At 38.7% G+C, this 19383-nt stretch overlaps 1 protein-coding gene across 2 annotated transcripts in view; it reads right to left on the minus strand.

The window, feature by feature from the left end:
- Positions 1–19043, minus strand: part of LOC109067094 (lissencephaly-1 homolog A) — a 38884-nt gene extending 19841 nt beyond the window's left edge. Inside the window, exons 1-2 of one of the 2 annotated variants that reach the window (XM_042739570.1) lie at positions 18869–19043; positions 9608–9853 (exon numbers count right to left, since the gene is read on the minus strand). In XM_042739570.1, coding sequence (XP_042595504.1) covers positions 9608–9639 — 32 coding nt within the window. In that variant the 5' untranslated portion in view covers positions 9640–9853; positions 18869–19043. Of the gene's footprint in view, positions 1–9607; positions 9854–18701; positions 18818–18868 lie in introns of those variants that run through there. The other variant, XM_042739571.1, reaches the window with a different exon arrangement.
- Between the last annotated feature and the right edge of the window lie 340 nt (positions 19044–19383).

The raw sequence follows: 19383 nt of genomic DNA on the forward strand, positions 1-19383 counted from the left end.
TTTAATAAGGTAATAAGGAACAAAATCATTTATGTTTAGTTCGAGTGAGATGAAGGTCAGCTTTACTTCAAATGGTTTTTGTACCTAAACAATTGCAGCTCATTCCTCTCTAAAACAAACAAGGCAGCATGCTTCAGTGGCTCCTTTGCTTCATATTGGTTGAAATATGATCAGGGATGATGTTCATGCCATCATGGCCAGTTTCTATGATGTTGGGAAGGAGAATACAAATGCTTTGTTGTCAGCTTTCAAAAGCTATGAGTCATTGCAAGATTTCCTCTATGAATCCAACTCTGTTGAGAGATGCTTTCTGAATTTTGCTTATGATATGGATGGTTTTGTTACAGGCCTGAAAGAGCTGACCTGTTTGTTCAGGAGCTTGCATTATTTGCATTTACCAGAGTTCCATGGAAATATGATAAAGAATCTGATAATTATGATAAAGAAAAGGCTGTCTGCTCTGAAAACTGCTTGTAGACAGACATCAGCAAATATTTATAGTGGGTACATGTTAAATGTAGGCACAGTTTCAATTACACATACTCAGGCATGCATGACGCTTGTGGTGTTAACAGCATCTGCCAACTACATGAGGACACTCCACAAGAACTTCATCTCCAGATGCTTTGACACCATGACGCAAGCAGCACAGTGAGACACAATACTATATAACCTATTAAAATTAGTGATGCTCTCTACTCTTGATGCGCCGCAGCATGACAACAAATCCCAGACAGTATAATGATGCATCGTTCTATTTATGATGTACTGACACAAAATTCTAATTGTTTGCAGTGGTCGCTTTATCATGTCCGGCGTAGACAGACTTTAGCTATTGCAGCATGGCGCGACCATAGACTGTAAAATAAGATGGAGGATGCACCTTCATTCATTTCCTCTGAAGAAAAATGAAGCAGCCATTGTCCCAATAGGGCGTGGCCATGTTGCACTTATTCGGGACCAGAGTCTGTGCAGTAGAGAGCGAAGTGGGAGCTTCGCAAGCACATGCCCCTGGCCCTTTTTTAAATTAGCCTGACTGCTCCAATTTTTGTCTTTTTATTGCTGTATAAGAGGCTTGTGTTAAAATAAGGAAAATACAACTCCAATCTCTTCCTAAAGATCCCGAAAAGGTCAGTTGGCACCTCAGTTCACCTGTCAGTCTCAGCTGTCAATCATGACGTTGCACTCCCGTTTTTATAGCATCACATAACTAACTAAAACTAGGCCTGGGCAATAAAACGGTATCGTGCACTCCCGTTTTTATAGCATCACATAACTAACTAAAACTAGGCCTGGGCAATAAAACGGTATCGTTATTTATCAATGGTACATGCACTTTCTTCCAGCTTGACTGTTACAGTATGCACAACTGCACTTTATTATCCTAGTTATGTGTAGTGGGGTTTGAGTCTTCTGTCCTGATGGTGGGTATGTCTGGGGGGGGTGTTTGGGTAAGAGGGAAATTTTGTTGTATATTTAGTTTTGAATTCTGTCTTGTCAACTGTCTTGTTGTCTTATATATAAATGTATCAGACGTACTGTATGGTGTAGAACAAATTTCCGAAAGGATAAATAAATTTTTTTTTTTTTTTTGTATTGTGCCTGGGCAATAAAACGGTATCGTTATTTATCAATGGTATGCTTTATTGGGTGCTGTTCCTGCCTGTGATGAGGAGATTGTGAATAAAGAATGAATATTAGTCAAAGTTAAGACTACAGTTGAATGTAAGGTGTGCGTCAGGGAGTGTCATCAGTGGCGCACGAGATGCGGTGATAATGTAAGTGACATTGTTGCATTTTAATGTTTTGTTAGTCTAGCCCACGAGACGCGCTGCTGCTGCGTTATTCATTCACAATATTAGAGAAACATTGAAGCTCAGTACGGAGAAGATTTTAATTCGTTGAAAACCAAAACCAAGCCATTCACACAGAACACATATTCAGCGCATTTTTAGAGGGACAGTGCCCAAGAATTAAAGCGAAAGTGATGAAAACAAGCACGTAAATGAAGGTGGTACAGACAGAAGGCGGTTTAAATGTTACGTGATTTCCCCCAATCATTCTAAACGTTTTCAAACAACATGAGGTGCTTAAAATGATTAAAGTTATCAATGTTACTGATATTCAAAATGGTAAGCAAGCGCTGCTTTGTTTACGTTTTGTATATCTGCGTTTATCTTTGTTTCGGTTTCTCCTTTTGAATGGCAAAAATATACTATTGATAGCTGCTGAAATAGACCGTTAATTCCTCTCACGCATGAGCAGAACGCATGTTAGTTTCCTGTCAGCTGTAGTCTGTGCGGAGTGTTCGAGCCCAGCTTTTTGGTCCGACGCGAGGGGACAACACAGTCGTCTTTCATCGCCATTAGTTCTTTGAAGTCGGCTTTGTGTTTCCCGGCCTTATTACCTATACTGGGGCCATCCACCTGGAGATGAACGAAACACGGTGGGTCAACTTTTGAGGACTAGTGCGGCACACTTGGGCGAGACGCGACAACTGTCGCATCTGGTGTGACACAGTGTGAGAGTTCACTTCAGTGGCATTTCATCATTTCATGGGAGTTGATCAAATTTTATTTGACTACATTTTAAAAGATTAAATTATTACAGATTTATGCAATCTTTTGATTATCACCATTTTTGTAATAAATCATAAAACACAGACCATATGATTTCATAACATATCTAATAGTTAATTTAATTATGAATTCAATGTTTAATTATAGTATGTTTTAGGACCATATGACTGAATCTGCAGCTGAAGAGCAAGTCAAACTGTACATCTAAAGCAGGGCGGTGGCAGTATGTGTGTGCGATGCGTAAAGTGAGCATAAGAGAGCGGCTGCAGGAGAAGAGATGAGGAACATTACCTCATTCGTTTTGGAGGAGAGTCATCTCGCTCTAGCATCATTTCCGCTAAGTGCTTGCTTCCGGATCCACATCACCACTGCCAGCCAGACAGCATCCCGTACCCCTCCCACCTCGACTCCACAAACACTGCACATCTCTCCTCAGTAAACAAACACTGTCTTATCAGACTGCGATGAGCCCCTGTGGGTATATCTTGTCTGACTGGCTCTGGCGTGTGGATTTGCTTTGCTTATTATCCAGCTTGTATCAGAACATGGCATCACAGGACTGCAGAATGAGTCCCTTTGCAGGCTTTGGGAGATGGTAACCTTTGTACAAACAGAAAAAGAAGTCTGATCTCCCCTGCAGCTATCCTGTACATGAAACAACATGGCCGACAGAAATTGGCTTTCATCAAAGCCAGCACTCTCTCTGTGCAGCTCTATCTAGAGATTCTACAGGAGAGCTGATTATTCCCTGACAAAAGGCACCTGAGCAGAGGTTGCTGTGGTTCTGCTGAGTAAGCACACACAGTATGTTCTCGGAGCATCCAAGTGGACTTTAGGCAGGTTTCCAGTAAGAACCAGTTGGACAAACCTTTTCACTCAATGTCTAAATGGAACAAATGAGCTCCTAAAACTGATGACTAGTGAACCAAAAGATATAATGCAGGAACCACAGCATATCTAAACCTGTGTCCGAAACCGCTCCCTATCTACTATATAGTGCACTATATCGGGTGTCTAGGGCAATATGAAATATTATTTTTTCCCAAATTCTGTTTTATTTTTCTCCAAATTCCGTTTTTTTTTCTGTTTTAATATTTCTTGTCTAGGGCAATATGAAATATTATTTTTTCCCAATAAACTTTTTTTTTGACATTCCTTTTTAAAGGTTAACAAAAATTGTATATATTATAGAATTTCAGTTTTTTTTTATTTTTTAATATTTCTGGATTACGTTTTCAAAATTAATGTTTATTTGATTTTTATCATAAATTTTTTGTTTAGGTTTTTTGTTACCTAATTCTGTGTTTTAGAATGTTTAACAAATGTAAATTAAAGAAATTCTGTTGTGTATTAAATTTTTTCTGGTTATCAAATGAAGGCATAAAACATTACATTTATCTTTTAATTACTGAAAATTAAGCAAACTTTATTTTTTGGTAAACAAAGGGGATTTACTATTAAAATGAAAACATAGAAGAAACATTACATTTTGTTATTTTAAATAATTATGAATTTTTTTTTTTTTTCTTTTTGTTGTTGTTGTAGTAGTAGGCTATGTACATTCTGCTGAACAATAGTAATACATTTCTGGCAAATACTTGTTTAAATTTTAACATTATTCCTTAAGTATATTTTTAATTTTACTTGTTTTTATTTTTTCTAAAGTTAAAATGTTAATGAAGTGACTCAGATAATTTCTGGAGATGTTGTTCATGTGTTTACGTCCTCATTTAGTGAGACGCTGAAATCACCGCGAGCATCATGTGCGCTTCCGTATGTGTGTAATAAACTAAACCGCGCTTCTGTGCCATTCATTAACAGAGACACGCAGAACATGCAGGATTCATATTTAAATTGACTTTTCTGGCTTAATATTTACAGATACTAGTCTATATCGCGATTTGATTTAAGTGTAATGACCTACTTTTGATTAATTCATTCAAAATTGTATTTATTGTTTTACATTCAATAAAAGTTTGGTTATTTTAGTGGCTCATATTTTTTTAAATTCAGTATCATTAAAATGATAGAGTTAAATTTAAAAATTCTTACAAAACTATTTTATATTAATTAATAATATATTAAATTATTAAAAAATAATTTTCAGCTTTGGCCCAGAATTTTCAGTTTGGTGCACCCCTAAATGATCAAATCAAAGAAATACCAAACAAGCAAGCAGCACTATTAATACTGCTTACAATTATTAGTATTTTTTTAAGCCTAATTAATAATAAAAATAATGATGACGGTAATAATTTAAGCAGCATTTTATTATTACGATTGTAAATGCTCCATGCTCTGGCAGTTCAGAGATGGCAGACCTTGAGTTAGTGTGTGTAAAGGGCACAAGCAATCGGATGTGCGTGTGTCTGCACAGCATGGGAGTGTTGGGCCAGCTGTCTCACATACACACGCGCAGACCCTTTGACAGAAGCGTTAATGAGATTTGGGCTGCTCCGCAGAAGCCACACCCCTCAAGACGACTAGCAGAGCGGGGTCTTAGCACTAATGCTGTGTTTTTGTTTACAGTCATTTGAATAAAGTCCCGAGCCATGGCACAATCTCACGTATGCACAGGAACACACACACGACAAGCAGGCAGGAGCAAAGGGATTTCCACACTCTTTCAAGGGGAAGCTTTAGATTACGCATTTCCATTCCCTCGCCGGTATGAAGGAGTGGCGGTTGGCACAGTAATCTCTGACTGCATGTGGCACTAATGCATGTATTATGAGTGTAATAAGCTTTGCTCAGCTCCTCCTCAGAAATCCCTTAAGCATAAACAACTACACAACCTCAAAATTGCCATTCAAATGCCACCTAATGTTTGAACCTTTTCTTAACATCTAAAATTTTTGGCATTTCAATTACCCTATTTCAGCCCTCCAGAATAATATAATAAATCCCAGTCTGAAGTCTAGACTGACTCTAGGGATGCTGAGGTAGCATTTAAGCCGATGGATGAAGCCCCTAAAAGCAGCAGAAGGGCCGTCACCTCCTCCGTGTGCCAGTCTGCAGATTAAATCCATACTTCTGATGGGATTCCTGCTGACTGACTGGCGGCAGCTCCATTAGAGCTTGCCAGGGGCTGGAAAAGTGGCTACACTTTAGAATGAGGTGGTCTCCAGAGCCCAGCCCTGCACACACCTGCCACACCTACAGCACAACGCTAAACCACAGCTGTCATGATGAAATGGGTTTGAAATATTTCAAACACAGATAAATTCGATCATCTCCTTCTGTAATTGGCAAACATATTTGGAATTACAGGAATGTAAAAAAGTGAACAGAAAATGTATTACACTCATAATACATGATATGCAAATTGCATGGACATATTAGTTTAAGTAGTCGCTATAGGCCCTACTGAAACTTGTTTGAGTGATTGATTTCAGTGCTGAGATTAATTTAAAATTGCTGCCCTGGCTAAGAATGAGCATTAATTAGACATCAGCTATGTATAGATAATGCATTTCTCAATTAACATGCAAATCTGTTTAATTAGAATAAAATCCCTAAGCCAAAGAATGTAAGATCTATAACAAGTCACAAGCACTACAATCAAATAAAGACAGCCTAGAGCAAGCTGAGAGCACATTTTATCTCAACTGCAGACTCAACAGCAATATTCAGCTCCTATATAGGAAGAGCGGCCTGACCTATGAGCTCACACTGAGAGCGTTAAACTCTCGCTCTAGGAGAGCAATGACTCCTGAGACACTGTTAACATGAGAACAGCAAACCTTCCTTCATAAATACCCCCTTTTGACTTTGTGTCTACCGAGCAATGTGCCGTGTGTTTATTTTTACAACAAACCCTCGCAGGCTTCAATCTGCCAAGCGTTCAGTGCACAAACACAACGTGCTCTTGTATGAGTGACTCTATTATGACTTTGTAACTATATATAGCCTTTTTAAGATGTTGTGCAAACGTATGACCAAGATAAACATCACTAGGAATCCTGACACAGTTTTTTTAAATAAATGAAACCGGCATTGCGCTTAGACTTATACATGTGATGAAGGCTAGTTAAACTGTGCTGCAAAATTAACAAAATTCTTCTAAAATAAATATATAAATCCCTTTACAAGTAAAAACTAACCAGGCTGGTAAGAAAGTTTAAAGCTCATGAATAAATCAAATATAAAGAGCTGGCTAATGAGAACAAAACCTCTTTGCGTGCCCCAAAGTAAGATTTTGAAAGGGTTCAAGTATCGTTTCTGTATGGCCAGCAGCTGAGCTCCGTGCATTGAGAAAAGCCTGAATAACTCAAACATAGATTTTATTCATGTGCTCTGTATGAAATCTGCCATAGAGGAAAATAAACCATTGAGGCATGCGGTCAGCTTGTCATTGCCTCCATTTTTCCCCTTCTATTGTCCTAATGAATCCAGGAGTAACGCATCAAGATGCCCCCTGGTATTCTACCAGTATTCACAAAAACTGCCCAGCATTTGCTGCCAGTCTAGCAGGAATACTGACATTCATGCTAGTGAATCTATGCAGAGTGGGATGTTAACGGTCTTTCAACAGTACCGCATTTTTCTTTTTAACCCAAAGTAACATTCAACTTTTCAGAAATTTCACAAAACATAAATCAAGTGGAAGGGTTTCATTTAGTCAACATCCCATTTTTGTAAACACGCATACTTAGTATGGGCAGGTTGCACATGTGCATTGACTTGGTTTTACACTAATCAATTGTTCCACAAGGTGGCAACACTGGCCTGGAAAACACCACATGGCTCACAAATAGCAGTTTGATTTGCAGTTTAATGACAGGAGTAGGGGTGATCCTTAATAGTCAAAGATCCAATGCTTCGATAGGAGGAGCCTGATTCGACTACCAATCTCACAGTCGAATATTCGCAGGGTGTTATGATCATGTCATTTCTGCTATATGGGGGTGCTCAAATTTCTGATTTCACATAGAACTACTGTTTTTCTCCCATTAAGTTAATATACAGCCTATTTAAATAATGCTGTTAATAATAATCTGAAAAGAAAGAAGCTGCAAATAAATATTGTGTGAATAAAATCCAACCACCCCTATAGATTTAAGTTAAACTTTCCATAATCTGTGACTGACAGAGGAGCATTTTGGCGTTAAGGATTTAAACCTTTTAACAAGACTCAAATTGACACAGGCAAAGTGAAAGACTGGATTTTTTTCAATCAGGTAGAGTACAAGTGATTTCAAAACATTCAGCTGGTTTATATATATTGTGTATATATTATTTATAACGTGTAAGATGCATTTGTTTGAGTTGCGCTGCAGTAAAGCGCTTCATTGTCGTACTACAGTGATTATCTCTTCAGCACGCAGGACAAACAACAATGCAGAACATTATTATGACTGGACTGTCATATACATAATTATAATGAGAACGTTATTATAATAAAACGCTATGAATTTTTAGAGTTTAGTTGCTGTGTTTCTGCACGTAGTTGCGTGAAGAACACGTCCACAGAAGGAGTTAATTCAGACCTGCAATTTTTTTAATTCTTTAGGGTTTTGCTGACGTTTAATGTTAACTATCTTTTAATCAAAACATAAAACATTATTTACCCCGTTTGTTTCTGCAAGGCGTCCGTTACACATTTTCCCTGCGTGTTAACATAATTATGACTGTCGAATGTCTGATTTGACTCTTGGTAATGTATTTTGCCCCACCCCCAAAACATACAATTCAACTATCAGTCGAATATCAGCAAGATTCGAAAATTCAGATTCAATGAAAATCCTTAGTCGGGGACACCCCTAGACAGAAGCATGTTAGCAAACGTGTTGTATGATACGCTAATAAGCCTATATATTACTTAAAAGGCACACATTTTGTAAAACATTTTTTTGCTGTTTGTTTCTATCGCATATCGTACACTATTATGCCACTGTTTAATGTGGAGTGACAAATCGCTGTAGCGCCAGAGTGACAGATCCCCCGCTTTAATACCAGTTTCAGCATGAAATAAACATGAATGAACATCTGTTCATAGTTAAAAGGTATGTTAAAGAAAAGAGTACAACTTACTGTCTCAAGTCCTGTCTCATGTAATCGGACAATTAGTGTTTCAACTGTGGAAAGACTTCAATGTAACAGCTTGTAAACAATGTCACGTAACATCACATTTACCTCAGATACAAACAAAGTAATGTAGTACCAACTGACTCTCATGTATATTTTATAGCATTAGTTTTTATTTTCTTGAGAAAATCTGGCATGTACTGTGCCTGATAATTAAACTGAATCAAATCAAATCAGAAATTGAATCGAAAGCTTTAGAGTCAGAATCAAATTGAGGAATTTGTGTCAAACCTCAGCCCTATTAGTAACCCTCCAAATCAACATCCAAACACACAGAGCAAATGTGGATACACTTCTCACATTTTTTTCAGGATGACAAAAGATAAGCTCCTGCAATCAATATCTTCATTAGGTTGTTCATAGAAAGCCAGGCTACATCCTCTGCAATGGAGGAGGGGTAAACAGCTTTACATATTCAGCTGGTTTTAATCTCTCCCTCATTACCTCATACTGATGATTAAAAGCTCTTATCTGTCCACCTCATGCACGTTTGAAGGTTAATTACTCTGTGTTCGGGACCTCAGGCCAAATTTATCCTCATATAGCTGCAAGACAACTCAATAACTAGACCAAACTAGATTAAAATAGCACGTGTTGTCATTGCATCTAAAAAAATTTTTTCACAGTGGCTACAAACTCTCTCGAGCACATTGCGATGACGTCTATCCCGACGGGACACAAAAGGGTTGTTTATGTCCAGCCTTTGTCTAGACCTCCTGTAGACTTCTGCTTATTGATTCTTCATGACAGTGAACTAGTGATCTTTTCAGCTGTCAAACTCAATGGTAAATCCATACAGTATTTCACTGTGACCAAAGGTTTAATGAGGTATGAGCCCTCCTCAAAAAGGATTATGATGATGTCTTTTACACATACACAGATTCGCTGATTTATTTTCTATTGTTTGACGTACACAGTGCTGTGTGAGTTTGTGAACTTACAGCTCGTCACGTTGCCTCTGTGACAGCACCATTGTGGCGGCGGACACAGGAAGGGGTGGGGGTGGGGGTCAGGTGTAGAGTGTGCAGCAACTGCTATCTCCTTGGCAGGAGATCAGAGATAGGATGCTGGGTCCGGCTTGCAGGGCGGTCAGCAGCTCAACCCAAACACTTCTCCCTAAATTCGGTCTCGAGGAACACCACGCACTGACAGCCTCCAGGCATCTACCAACCAGACGGTCCCTGCATCTGTGGAGGAAAAGGACACATTTGTCATTCACAATAACAGACCTCCTGGTTGGATTCAGAATGCAAATAAGCACAGTCCAGATGAGTAGTAGTCACACAAGCTTAAGGCAACAGTGGAAGTATGCTAGTGACCCTGTTCCTGTGATGGTAGCTTTGGGGGCGAACACACATTTCATCAGGTTTTCCATCTGCTCCATTTCCCCCAGCACACATCTCATTCTAGCCTGTATTCAGTCCTCTCTTTTGGCTGCCATGTGGAGTGTTTTGCTACAGACTCCTGCTGCCCCTGTCGGGAGCTCTGAACACATGTAAAAGGGACCGCTGACCCAGATTTTAGCATCAACCTACTTCTGCACTCCAGTGAGATACACAGTTTGACAGCAACAAGCAGGACTGTGAATTTCTCTCAGCTAAAAGAGAGATCACTATCTAGTCGGGATGGCAAAAGCACTGCTACTTTACAAAAAGAGTATATCGAGAGAGAGGCCATATTACAATAGTAATAAAGCTAAGCACAAACTAAAAGCCTGAAGATCACGACAGCTGGTCATCCCTGGCAATAGTGCTGGGTATCATCCACTACCTCCGGAGTCACCAACCCGTCGATCGCGGTCGACAAGTCGATCTTGGAAGCATTTTAAGTCGATCGCGAAGAGTTTTCAAAATCAGAGAAAAAAAAAAAAAAAATATTTTTATTCATTAATATTTATTAATTTAAAATGCACCATGTGTGAGCCTATTGTGTGTAGTAAATGTTGTCTAGGGGAGGGAGAGGGGTATATCTGTCCAATCAAATAGCCTATAGTTTACATATAATGTCTGTAAAACAACCGCTTTCTTTATACTTTCGCCTGGCACTGCAGCGCGAGCCTCCGCTGACTGCGCGCGCACCTCCCCAAACAGACGAGGCATTTATTCTTGACGCAACTGTTTTAGACTGAAAACCAGACCATACAACTGATTTAGACGCGCAAACTGGGTGCTTTTGTGATGAGATGTACTTATATCCGTCTGGTCGTGCATCTTCGGATGCGGAGGCGCGCGATGTTACAATGACGTCATTTTTGCCGCGGACGCATCGAGTATAAACAAGGTTTTACAGTTCAGCCACTTCACACTACTACGCTCACTTCAAGCTAACGATATGCAAGCAAGCTAACGAAACGATGGCTAAGGCACAACCGGCACAACGGAAAAAGCAAAAAACTTATCATTTTCATGTAGAATGGGAACATGATTTTCTATTCACCATAGTTAAGGACAAAACAATTTGCCTGATTTCCATTTTGAAGTGTTTGAAATATGTTTTAAAAGGGAAAGTGAAACAGTACATTATTGGCTTAGGCCTGTAATTGACTGATTATTGTGTTTGGAAATACTTAACAATGTTATATTACTGTTGAAAATGTTGAAAATGAATTATAGTTGACAGTTTGTATAGTTATATACTATTTGTGTAGTTAAATATTTTGCTAGTGACTAACAGGCAAAAAAGAATGTCAAAGTAGAACTTACATTGTGGCCTCGTTTTTTCATAATTTTTTGCAAGTGGTAGATCTTGGTTTACATTTGGACTTTGGATGTGCTCTTAGGCTTGAAAAGGTTGGTGACCACTGCACTACCTGATACATATCTCACAGTATGATTGATGTATGAATGTGTAAACAGTCCATTTTCTTTGCGTAAATACAAACAGATGGGACAAGGGGTGGGCAAAACAGCCAAAATCTTATTTCTCATATTTTAAGCAATGGTTTGCTGTTAAAAACGTCTCATTGATGGATTTGTTTAATCCAAACATGCAGCTTTTCACTTAAGACGTTATTTAAAGGGCTGCATTCATGTGAATAACTTGTGGATTATTGTGTGATGTTCTGAGCAGTGTTGAGCAAACATCGTAACACTGAATTTCTTCAAATCTGTTCAGAAGAAGAAACAAATGCATCTGCATATTGGACAGCATGAACGCGAGCACATTTTCAGCTAATTTTCATTTTTAGGTGAGCAACTTCCAGTGTAAATGCAATCAAATATTATTTAAATGACAGTTATAACAAGAAAACCACTTACTGCTAATTTATTTCTCTGGTCTTTATTATTGACCATTTCCTTCAATAACAATTTTGTAAAATGAAATGAAAATCAGTATCAAGATGAAATCAGTATCAAGTATCAGTAAATTGACTGGCACGGATACAACTTACTAAAATTTTGGTACTGAGACAACCACAGTGACTAGCTTTATAATACAGCACTACACTGTGCTCTTCAGGAAATCCCATTGTGGAATTGAGAATTTCATTCTGGAAACAAACAGCCTGACTAATAAAAAGCTAATCCAGCCATTAGAGTCAGTGCTCTCTGAGACGCGTGAGGGGAAACACTATAAGCCTCTTAGAGACCTGCATCTTGCTATAGAGGGACTATGGGACTACTCATGAAGAACAAGAGGTTAGCATACCGCATTCCTCACCCGAGCCCTGAACACTCACAAGACATTCCACAACACATTTACCAACACATAAATCTGACAGGTTCAGAACCGAGCCACAGACCAAGGAGACCAAAAAACAACAGCGGTTAAGTGAGTTAACATGCTTTCAAATCAAATATTATTAAGAATCAGAGAACAGTCTTTATCAGCAATTGACCTGCTGGGCGAAATGTTAATCTGCAAATTGCCAGATCCTAAGCACCACTTACACTTTGAACGACTAAAGAGGCTCTGATATGCTGACAGGCCTGTCATTACAACGGTTCAGATAATCACTGAAAAATACAGAGAAGCAGAATTCAAACCACCATGTCATGACAGCCTCAGTAGGCTCTCCAGTCCCAGCAGTGTTACATGTGATGTGCACCAGACCTCTTTCCCCTTTTAACTGGGTGTTTTAACAGCAAGGACAGCAGGAGACGATGCCAGGAATGTGAATGATATGCTAAGAGCAAGAAGAGCTCTTTATCCTCCATCTCATTTCTTCTTTTCTTTTGACTGTTTTATTGAAATGGGACCTGTAATTAAATAGTAGCTCTTTCAGTATTTGCCATGCAAAACATTAACAGAAGCTGAGGGAGCCCAATTCAAGTACACCAAATTTACCAGTGGCACAAGGTTGTGGGTTCGAGTCTTGGGCCGGCAATACCACGACTGAGGTGCCCTGGAGCAAGGCACCGAACCCCCAACTGCTCCCCGGGCACCGCAGCATAAATGGCTGGCCACTGCTCCAGGTGTGTGTGTGTATGTGTGTGTGTGTGTGTGTTCACTGCTGTGTGTGTACACTTTGGATGGGCTAAATGGAGAGCAAGAATTCTGAGTATGGGTCACCATACTTGGCTGTATGTCACGTCACTCACACACTCACTATATTTGTTGCTTCCAGTACAATTTCATATGAGAGTGTGCTTTGGGACTTCTGCAACACTAACTGTAATCTTTGAAAATTAGATTAGGGTCAAAAAAGCGAGTTCAGGCCACAAAGGTCATAATGAGCTCTTGCAGTTATAAGCTTATACATTCTTGAACATGCAGGCCAAAGTCACACTTCGTACCAAACGGAGCCATAACATATAATCCTGGGGCCTGTACCATAAAGCCAGATCAGCTGGCTAGCCAGGTAAGTTTCAGTTTAGTTTGCACCAATCCTGGGTTTTAGGTACCATGAAAGTGGCTTGGCTTTTAGCTGCCATAGTAACTTACACTCCAAGGATGACCTGCTCTGGGGCAGGTGAATTAGAGATCTCAAACTGAAACTGGACCAATCAGATGTGAGCAAAGTGACATGTCTGACACAAAAAAAGTCACTCCCCCTGTTTATCTTGCTCCGAATTAAAGGAGACATATTATGCCCCTTTTTACAATATGTAAAATAAGTCTCGAGTCCCCAGAATGTGTCTGTGAAGTTTCAGCTCAAAATACTCCACAGATAATTATTATATCATTTTGAAAATGCCCATTTTGAGTGGAAGCAGAAACACTCTGTTTTTCGGGCCTGTGTCTTTAAATGCAAATGAGCTGCTGCTCTCCGCCCCCTCTTCCAGAATAGAGCTCTACCATTACAGCTCATACATGCTAAAAACATCTGATTTGGTTCTGATTATCATGTTTATTGCACTGAATTCATGCGATTTAAACCATATGAGTTTAAACTTCTTATATACTATTTTCTGAGAGCACACAACCCAAAGCACACGGACAGAAAGCGGCTGTCACAGCATGTGAATACTAAACTAAGTTCCCTGTTACACAGAAGTTTACGTAAAAAAAAAAAAAAAAAAAAAACATGAGTTACAAAAACAGTCAGTTATGTCTGTGAAGTTAAACTACTGGGAAATAAATTGCATATTTATTTTAGATCTGTGTGGCATCAGCAATATACAGTAAATAAATCAATAAATCCACTGCTCTCGTCTCCTCTGAGGCTGGGACTCTAAACAGTGTTCTGTTCTCCTCTGCGCAGCCAAAGGCAGAACAGATAGTATGTTTTGCTCAAACTTTCACCATGGCTTTAGAGCTGGTACACCATTGTCGCTTGCGAAATCAAAATGACGGCACCGTGGGTATAAACGTACAGATTAAAGGACGGTAATATTATAATGAGATCCCTTTGCCACGTCACCAAGGGAATAAAATCTGACACTCGTTTTCTTGTTTTTCTTGGTTGGTAGATGCACCGGGGACCTGATTATAGCACTTAAAACCTGAAAAAAGTCAGATTTTCATGGTGTCACCATTAAAGGTCACTAGTACTAAAATAAACGTCTAGCTTTAATGATAATTACTTAGTTATTTTATATGATTTATATTATTATTAGTCCATTACACACAAGCAATTTTAGTTTATCAGTTATCATAAATCATTTATTTTAAATGAATGTTAACAAATCGCATGTGATATAAATAAGCTGTAGAATCAATAGATAGTGCTTTAAAAATGACTATGTGACCTTTTTTCACAAGTTTCTCTTGTGACTGCACTGATAAAGCAAGATAATTTCTTTTATTTGTCCTCTTTCATGAACAAGTACTTTTTTCATTGTAAATGCATTTAAATTCATCATATTCTTCAATCTCTTAACCTTTAACAAAACCTTTAACCTAGGCTCGTGACTGGCTGTTCGCCAGTGATGTCACACATTCATGTGCACGTGCTCCACAAACTCAGGATCAAAGCTTGAGTTGACAAAGTAAAATTGATGACCATTATCATGGTACCAACAAAGCCTGATTGGAGTGGTTTGGTTTTGTCAACTCGAAACTAATCCTGTAACTCTGAATTTGTTCATCCACCATCATGTTACAGGCCCCTGGCCGTTTCAGCATGTAAACAGAATGAATCAAAAACAATAACAAGATTTTACTGATACACCATCTTGAAATCTACATTTCACACATAAGATATCAGAGCTTTTAGACGCCATGGTGAAAGCATTACTGATCCCCACTGGCACTGAAACACATTATGACCTCTTTGCAGACGCACATCCAGCGAGTGAACCAAACCCACAGTAACAGTACTTCATGCCACGCCACCTCCTTCCCAGTCAATGCAAACTGCCTGTTGGGACTCCACAAACACACAATTATCCTGCGTATTCTGCCAAGGGTTTGGAGGGGTCTCTAGCAACCGTCTGTGTGCAGCCGAACCACACAACTGAGGCAAAAACAGTCCAGTAGTGATTATCCGTTCCTGCTATAAAAAGCCTAACGCTGAGCACTAACAAAAGCATGTTATTAAAAAAAAGACTGAAACAAAGAAATCAGGCATCTGGGAAATCAGGTTTTCAGCCGAAAATATACATATAATATATATATGGCACGCCCCATCTGGCAGTGTTCAGCGCACAGGTTTCACTCTCCTCGTCTCTGCGTGGTTTGATGCGACGCTCAATATTCCACTCTGTGCTCGTGTACCACTCATCCTTACCAAAAAAGTCCACTCAAATAACATGCTGACAGGAAATTTCTATGTAGTATACTTGTTCCTGTTTGCAGTAGCGCTACTGACATGCTAACACACACTAACATGTACTGGACAACACTGGTAAAATGACGCTACACTCTCATGATGCTATGCTCTGCTCACATGCTCTGATAATACTTAGTGGTTCACCGATATATCGGCAAGGCCAATATATCGGCCGATATTTGCCATTTTTCAAATATCGGCCGATAAGTTTTCCTGCTTGGACGATGAGTTTGAAGCGGGACTTTTATTTTGACGCTGATGAGAACTAATATTTTTAATTATTACAGTATTTATTAATCTTTTTTAATGTTAGTTAATAATACAGTTGTTCACTGTTAGTTCATGTGAATTCAGAGTGCATTAACTGTTAACATGCACAACTGTTGATTTTAATAATGCATTAGTAATTGTTGAAATTAACCTTAAGACTAATAAATGCTGAAGAACTATTGTTCATTCTTAGTTCATGGTAACTAAAGTAGTTAACTAATGAACCTTATTGTAAAGTTTTTACCAATATTAATATAAATTCTGTCCAGTTTTATTGTGTTACTTTCAGTAAAAGTGTGGTTATTTTATTGGCTTGTGTATTTTAAATTCAGTATCATTAAATTAAAAAGTTAAATTAAAAAGTCTTACAAAATTACTTTATATTATTTAATAAAATAAAAATCATTACAAATACTTTTTCGGTTTCCATTTCTGTCCAGAATTTTCATTTCAGAGTATCCCTTTACACAAATGTTGATTGATAGAAGTGTAATCTGTTACCAGCATTTCCCATGCATCTCGAACCCAAAAACAGTCCTGCAAGTCTGTAATTTCAAGAGTTTCTTTAGTTTAAGACAGATGGCAAAAGGAAACATCCCTCTTTGAGGAATTGTGCAAGCTGGTAAAGACAGCCAGCCAATAAAGCTTGGACTAATAATCACTTCTCTCATTCCCTTGATGGAACTGCCATGATTACAGGATCACAGTACATTTCCACCATGAAGGGAATGCTGAGTAGCAGCTCATCTGAATGGCAGAGAGTTTAAAAGATCTGAAGACATGAGCTGAATATACAATGTAGCAGCAGAACACTGTTATAAAGCATGACATGTCATGCCAGACGCTGAAATGAACGTTTCTGAATGAAACTATTAATACAGGCACTGCTATTCAGAAGACTGAGGGCTGTAAGATTTTACTAATAAAAGAGATTAATACTTTTATTCAGCAAGGATGCATTCAATAAATCAAATGTGACAGTTAAGTCATTTATAATTATACAAAAGTTTTTATTTTATTTTAAATAAATGCTGTTCTTTTGAACTTTCAAAAAAAAAAAATATATATATATATATATATATATATATATATATATCTCAGTTTCCACCAAAATATTAAGCAGCACAAGTTTTCAACACTGATAATAATAAATGTTTCTTGAGCACTAAAAAAACATTAAAAGGATTTCTGGAGGATCATGTGACAATGAGTCTGGAGTAATGACTGATGAAAATTTTTAATATATTTGAATGCAAAACAGGTATTTTAAACGGCAACATCATTACTATTTTAAAAGCATCTTTATCAAATAAATGCAACCTTTATGAGAATAAAGGCATCTTTACAGCAGAGTTAAGACTGCTCTATGCCTGCTTAAAATTTAAAGATGCAATGCTGCATTAAAGCCAGACTAAATTATGCCAGCTCAGATCCACCCAGTGTCAAAGCATACAGTTGTACTCGGTGTGTAAATGCATTTAAGACACCTTCAAGCAGCATTAAACTAAAGAGACACCGAAATGCCACTTCAGAAGCACTTCTGTGCCACCTTTGCAAAGTAATTTGGCTTAAAAGACATTAACGTCTTTCAACTACATTAAACAGTCTTAAAGGTACATTGATAATTCTGTTCAGTGAACTTAATCGAAGCTATAACATGCCTGCAATCATCAGCAGCCATCCACAATACCTGTCAAACAACTAGAGGGAGTGTACAGCAAACTTGGCACGATGTCTTAAACCATTAGAGAATATCCAAAGCAAACAAGGTACCACATTTATTCAAAGCATTCACGCCTTGATAAGCGACATGCACACACTTGCTTTTTCAGCATGCTCACATTTGCCGTACGCAGAGAGTAAAATAGTGCATTAATTGCTGGAACATCGTTGGGCTGATATTTACTGCAGGAGCGATAATCACATCACATCATGACAGATCATCACAGTAGTGTCCTGATCAGCAGAGCAGTACAGGTCTGCACGTAAAGATTCAGCTGACCTACATTTGTGACTGGTCCAAATCTTCCCTTCAACCCTAATGAAATCATGTTATATATGTAAACGAGCTTAATAACTGGCAAACACCTCGGTTATGTGTCATAACCTTGAAGTAAACGAACATATAACGTCACACTGTAGCATCTCATTATGTTTTGAGAAACAGCCAAGGATCATGTTGAAGTTAGTTTGAATACTAAACACGTCAGGTTAATAATTATCGATCATAACTTACTCCAAATATGCTGTTTAGGTTGGAAGCTCACTAGGTTTTGCAACACAGCCCTCATCACCCTTATTCTCAACCGGTATGCAGCAAAAATGATCATTTGAATGGTCTATTTTTTATGTGTTCAACCAAACAGAACTGCACACGGCAAGGTCAACATTGAATTTAACGTATAGAGATGATAAAAAACGAGTTTGCGTTGACACGGGCGTTAGCCAACTGTTGCTAGCTAACATGACATTGATGAAACGACGTGTTGAATCGCCGACAACACACACCTCTGACGAGCCGCTCAAATTGCAGACGTGAACGGGATAGTTTCTTATATTTATAGCGATAACGTTCGCACAACACACACCCGTGGAGCTGCCGATATACTCACGACTAAAGGAGAAAAAAACAGAAGCTGAAGTATTTCTCCAACGGCCGCGTCCGCCATTTTGAGACACCGAGAAAAGGAGGCGCAAACATTACAGCTACAACAGCACTTCGACCGGCGGTTTCTATCAAACACAACCGCGAAGAGAGACACAGATGAGCTGTTCTTACCCTAAAGAGTCAGCACTGAAGGTTATTCCTCAGAAGACGCTGGTAAGGAACGAAATAAGTGTTGTTTTCGTGTTGAAAAGGGGGGCTGGAGTCTTGGGGTCTGCTCCTTGCAGCGCCGCATTCGCCTCTACGGCACGGGACCGCGCATGGGCTGACTTCAGCAGGCGGAGGCGCGCACGCCCTTCAATCTCACACCCTCCTTTCAAATACTGTGGGCGTTTCTTCAATAAATATGCACCCCATCCCCTAGTTTTGCGGATAAATTCAAAAACGGACCATGAAAAATTATTTCTCACATGAGCCACATCAAAGACTTTAATCTGGGTACAATCAGAGCGCGTGACCTCTGTTTATGAGTCAAAACAGCACCTGTATCATGCTCAAACCAGTTTACATTAATAAGGGTTTGAATGTAATTTTTCAGTCACCTGATGCAAAATATGTGACCATGCGCCACAAAACCATAAATTATAAGTAGCACGAATATATATTTGTAGCAATAGCCAAAAATACAT

This window comes from Cyprinus carpio, chromosome B15, assembly GCF_018340385.1.
Source record: "Cyprinus carpio isolate SPL01 chromosome B15, ASM1834038v1, whole genome shotgun sequence".
Lineage (NCBI taxonomy): Eukaryota > Metazoa > Chordata > Actinopteri > Cypriniformes > Cyprinidae > Cyprinus > Cyprinus carpio.